General features: G+C 42.1%; 1 protein-coding gene across 1 annotated transcript in view; it reads left to right on the top strand.

Moving 5' to 3' along the window:
• Positions 1-5,149, top strand: part of LOC101856462 (hillarin) — a 32,765-nt gene that overhangs the window by 12,294 nt on the left and 15,322 nt on the right. The window contains exons 3-4 of the mRNA XM_005107584.3: positions 1,742-1,855; positions 3,510-3,736. Coding sequence (XP_005107641.1) covers positions 1,742-1,855; positions 3,510-3,736 — 341 coding nt within the window. The remainder of the gene's footprint in view (positions 1-1,741; positions 1,856-3,509; positions 3,737-5,149) is intronic.

Below are 5,149 nucleotides of genomic sequence, written 5' to 3' on the forward strand. Positions count from 1 at the left end.
AATAATAATGATAATAATAATAATAATCGTAGCACCGACAAGCACTTGAATTGTTGCTCCTTTTCTTTTTGGCTGAGACATTCTCGCTGTGTATATTGCCGTCTCCCGCTGTTTCTATTGTCGTCCTCAACAGATATATCAGGAACCATGCTCATGAAGAGGTTAAACTTTAATCAAGTAGATTTCCATTTATTAAGTGTACACTGGCCGTCCGCTCTTCCCAACCCGACCTGACAAGACCCTGCCAAGCAAACTTTGTGATTAAATTCTATAATCCCACCTAAGGGACTCTTGTTAGCTCAGTCAACTCCGTGCATGTAATTTATCATGCAAGACGGCAGTAAGGTGGGCCTCGTTCGAACTCTCAGCGGGACTTTGGTGAACGTCAAGTGCTTGATAAGTTCTCACTGTTCTTCATCAACTCTACTCAATCTTTTTAGAGATGACCCTAGAACCCAGAGACTGTTTTGTTTGTTTTAGTAAGGTTTCACGACGTTCTCAATTGCATAAGGTCATATGAGCGCCAACCCAGGGACTATGTAAGCTATCTTTGTGTGCAGCAATCTTTATATGCAGAAACGTGTATGTAGCTTCATCACCGTATGCTCCAACAGAATCGAAGAGTGTTGATCTGTTTCAACCTTCACATGACAAAACCAGTCGGAATACAGACTGGTTCTTGTTTCGGTTTTGGTTTCGGTCCAGTGTCGTTTCGGAAAACGCACATTATTGTAAGCTGTAACGTTTAACGTTTTACTCAGTTTGTTAAAAAATTTTAACATGATATTTCTCAAAGACACTACTTCATTTTCTCCTCATTGACGAATGTGGGGTCCCTTTTGTTGAATTTTATTTGTTCAAAGTTTCGTCGAAATTGGGGCAAAGAGGGACGACCTGTTGCTGTTTAAACTGGTTCTCTTTTTTTAGACACCCCAGTTTATAGAGGGGTTTTTGGGGGAGGGTGTGTTTTGTCTTTTTAGTAAGTGGTTGTTTTTTTACGGCGCTCGCAACTGCATAAGGTCATTATGAGCGTGCGGGACACACGCTGAGCATTTTCAGTTGGTAGGAAATATTAAATTTTGCTCGTGTGGTGGCTGAAGCCTACTCTTATCGATTTTGAACTACCAAGGAGTCTTTGACGTTCACAACTTGCACATGCGTCCTCCGAGATATTTCGCCCTTATCCGAGAAGGCTAGGTGTAGATCTTACCTACCATGAGATAAGGGGTGTGACTGAAAGACAGCAGTAAAAAGGAGCCAAGGTGTAGCAGTAGGAAGGCTGCAGAAAGAGTCAGGAGCCCAGAGGAAGGGACAAAGGGTAGAGGAAGGGGGGAGCGGAAGGGGAGAGTGGACAGTCAGTGGGGACGAAAGCAGTCGACAGATCATTGTTAGAGAGCAGGAAAGGAGGTAAAAGGGAAACATTTTAGAGAAGAAAAGTTTCGTTCGCTATCCGGATTCGAACCCGGGACTTTTTGAATGAGATACGAACGCCTTAACCTCTAGACCATATTATTGTGAGTGTCAGTGTGTCTAAGCTTGAGTGTGTGTTTGAGTGTATGTGTGTGTGTGTGTGTGTGTGTGTGTGTGTGTGTGTGTGTTTGTGCGTGTCTGTGGGTGATTGCCTTCGACCATTGGTATGGAACTAACGTTACGGAACAAGCTCATACATGTATCATAAAATGACGATCAAGCCAACCATAGCAAAAGTGTGTTGTTTTTTTTTATGCTATTTGTCCCACAGATCGATGTTCCAGATCTTGATCCTAAGTACCCTGCTCCCAAACCGCCCGAAAACACCAAAGATGACATTTTCAAACCAGCTGATTTCACTGCCATTGACAACAAAGCGAAGCAGGTAAACGATTTAGTTATCACCCTATACTGAAGTTGTAAAAAATGGTCTGGCCGCAAACACTTAACAATTTTTTTTCTTTTTTTTTCTATAAGTCAAACATTTTCGACCGTCTGACAGTTTCACGTAATGATCTTTAACACATTGTTTGTTGGCTGTTTCTAATGATTGCATACACATGGAAAAAAACAGGAAGTTATCGGATTTGTTAACATTTTTTCTGTTGAAACTTTCTTTTAAGCACCGAAAAAGTTATAAATACTATTTGAAAATCTGAATGTGGCTGACATTCGCGACGACCAAAGATTCAAAGGAAAATTTAATTCCTTTGAGTCTTCTTTGTATAGTCCCCCACCCCAACCATCCTAATCCTCTTTGCTCTAACGCCTACCTATCCAAAACAAGCACCTGTATCGACGACCACTCCCCACTCCCTCCCCCGCCCCCACCCTTTTGCATCTTTAGAAAACATATTGTTACACTGTACATGTACAAGAGGACGAGCTGTTTGAGATGACCACTTTTCCCCTCGACATTTGGATGGTTGTCGTGGAAAGGTTCGACTGTGTATTCATATATTCGAACGTGCCATAACGGCCATCTGTATAATACGGTCACCTGTACAAACGGCCACTTTACATTCTTTATAATTTAACTGCGTAAAACGGGCACCTGTCCAACGCAACCGCGGCCACCCTGTTCTATCAACCCCGACCTAATTTGCCTGCCTAACATGGCCAGGTTTTGTCAGAAATTATTGTCCATTTCCCCTGACGCTGTGGAAAAGCTGTCATAATTCATTCACCTGTAGTTATTGCCAGTCCTTTCAATGGATGAAAGGGTCAAGTTGCCTTGGTCGCTCCCCATGTTTACCCAAGTTGACCAATGGGTAACAATAAATTTTCAGCTGCTGGTAGGTAAAGAGTGTACGTAAACCTTGTCAATTGCAATAGAAGTCAACACAAACTCCTCGACAGAAGTGTCGCTTGTTCGCCGAATGGTGGATGGTGGCGACCCATTTGTTGTTGTTGTTGTTTTTTTACTACGGCACGAGGCCTTCCTCGTCTGACACATTTGGTTTTGTTCTGATGTTTCTGGAAACCATATTTTTTTAAAGAATAAATAAAACTAACAACAAAAAGTCTTACAAGAAAAACCGTCCTATCCTCGCCCCCCCCCCCTTTCAAAAGAAACCACCACCACCAACAACAACAACAACAATAACAACAACAACAACAACAACAACAACAACAACAACAACAACAACAACAAATTTAACCAACCCTACGGCAGTCCAAAGCCTGTGGCCACCTCCAGTTGGGACCTCAGAAGTAAATGGTTTGTTTTCTTCATTTTGATAAGTCCTGCGTATGACGGCCACCTTTCTCCTCGACAATGCCGGGCTGTCATACACAGGTCTGCCTTATATGGAAATACAGTCGAAACTGTCTAAGACGACCTCCCATTGTCGAGAAAAGAAGTAGCCGTCTAAGACAGGTGTCTGTCTTCCAGTGTCATTATAACGCACCATACGCAAGGGAGGAAGTGGATAGTGGTCGTTTGTACATGTGATTGTCTTATACGGGAGGCCGTTAGAGCTGGTTCTACTGCACATTAATGCTTATCTGAGATGTGTTTGTTCATAATATATTCACAGATGGCAAGAACAAACGCGAGCAGCTATGACGCCGTGAGTCGCGCACTAACAGCCAACTGCACAACGGACTTACAGAAAGCACGCGCCATCTTTGTTTGGTTGTTTCACCAAAACATTCACGGGTCGTTCTACAGCGGGGTGACGGACCCACACACGCCACGGGGATACATGAAGCTAATCAAGACGGGCAAAGGGTCTTATGCCACATTCTTTGCTTTGTTGTGCAGGTGAGTCAACTGTTTGTGCATTTTTTGTGTATGTTATGTGTTTTACACACTGCCTGACTCAAAGAGATCATTTCAAAGGCTGGTTGGTTGTTTGTTTGGTTGGGTGGTTGGTCGCTTGTTTGATTGGTTGGTTGCATGGTAGCAAAAAACAGTAACAATGGATAATAGTAAAAGTTTAAGGTAACCTGCATAGCTACCCCCGCCCCTTACACACACTCAAACAATCAAACCGTGCGGTTCATATGTTACAATCACACAATTATCAACTCCACATATCTGCTTGACCTATGTAAATTCCGTTTTGTTTTTGTAACAGGAAACGTTTTGCCCGACAGTAATACAACAGCTGAGTCAACGAACGCCTTAAAAAAAAAAACCAAGGACAAAACGAAAGTGGAAAAAATACGAATAGGAGGACCCCCACACATAACTTTCACAACAATTGCAAAATCTTACGCAGACGACTGTAATTGCGACAGGCGTACCGGATAACAAAACACAAAACACAATAAATGACAATAGCATGCTTTGTGTGTCGTATCAACAAGCTTTACATGCCTAAGAAATGACAGGGGTCTTCACAAAATGAAATACCTTTAGAATTTATTCTATATCTTGGATATCTTTTTCTCTTGTAATTCTTTAAAGGATTTGAGTCAAGTAGTTGCTTTCGTAAATGGAAACAAGTAGCAGGAAAGTCGCACAATTCAGCTTTGTATACTCTATTTTTTAATAATTTTTTTAAAAGTTTGAAGTTGCGGTTTGATCTCTCTACAAATCGTTGAGGATATGTAAAGAGACGTGGCCTCAGAAACGGCCTACAATCCCGATAGTGTGCTGTGAAAAAGGATTTCCTTTTTTGTGTGTGTGCCAAATTAAGAAATACGATAGAATGGGATCAAACTCGAACAAACAAATAGTTCATTTAAAATTCTCGAAAAACACTGCGTGTGTGGCCGATTTCATGAGCCAGGCGCGAGGCGCGGTGAGGGTCCATAAGTTTAGGCTGCACTCCAAGTTATTTTCCAAAAGGCACGGATTAGAGTTGAGTGGTAGAGGGACAATTATCATATCTCTAAAATCAATTTTGACTTCGTTTTTGTTTTCAGCGTAGAATAAACTTGATACCAAACACTATGGCAATTTGATGTTAAATTATTCTGCACGAAATAAACAACTCTACATCTTATACCAACCATACAAACTGACCAGATAAAATGGCAATAACCCAAGGGGTGACTGCCGCGTGTGTGTTTAAAAAAATAACCCCATGCCAAATTGGCCTGTGCGAGTGTGGGTCGCCTTATACGGGGTGTCCATTGTGGATGGGATCGACGGATCGGGCCTATCGCCTGACTCGGTCGCCTAAAAAGTAAACGTGTTTGTTTTCAGCTTCAGGCAACCGAGTCGGGT

This window comes from Aplysia californica, unplaced genomic scaffold (genome assembly GCF_000002075.1).
Source record: "Aplysia californica isolate F4 #8 unplaced genomic scaffold, AplCal3.0 scaffold00614, whole genome shotgun sequence".
Classification (NCBI taxonomy): Eukaryota; Metazoa; Mollusca; class Gastropoda; order Aplysiida; family Aplysiidae; genus Aplysia; species Aplysia californica.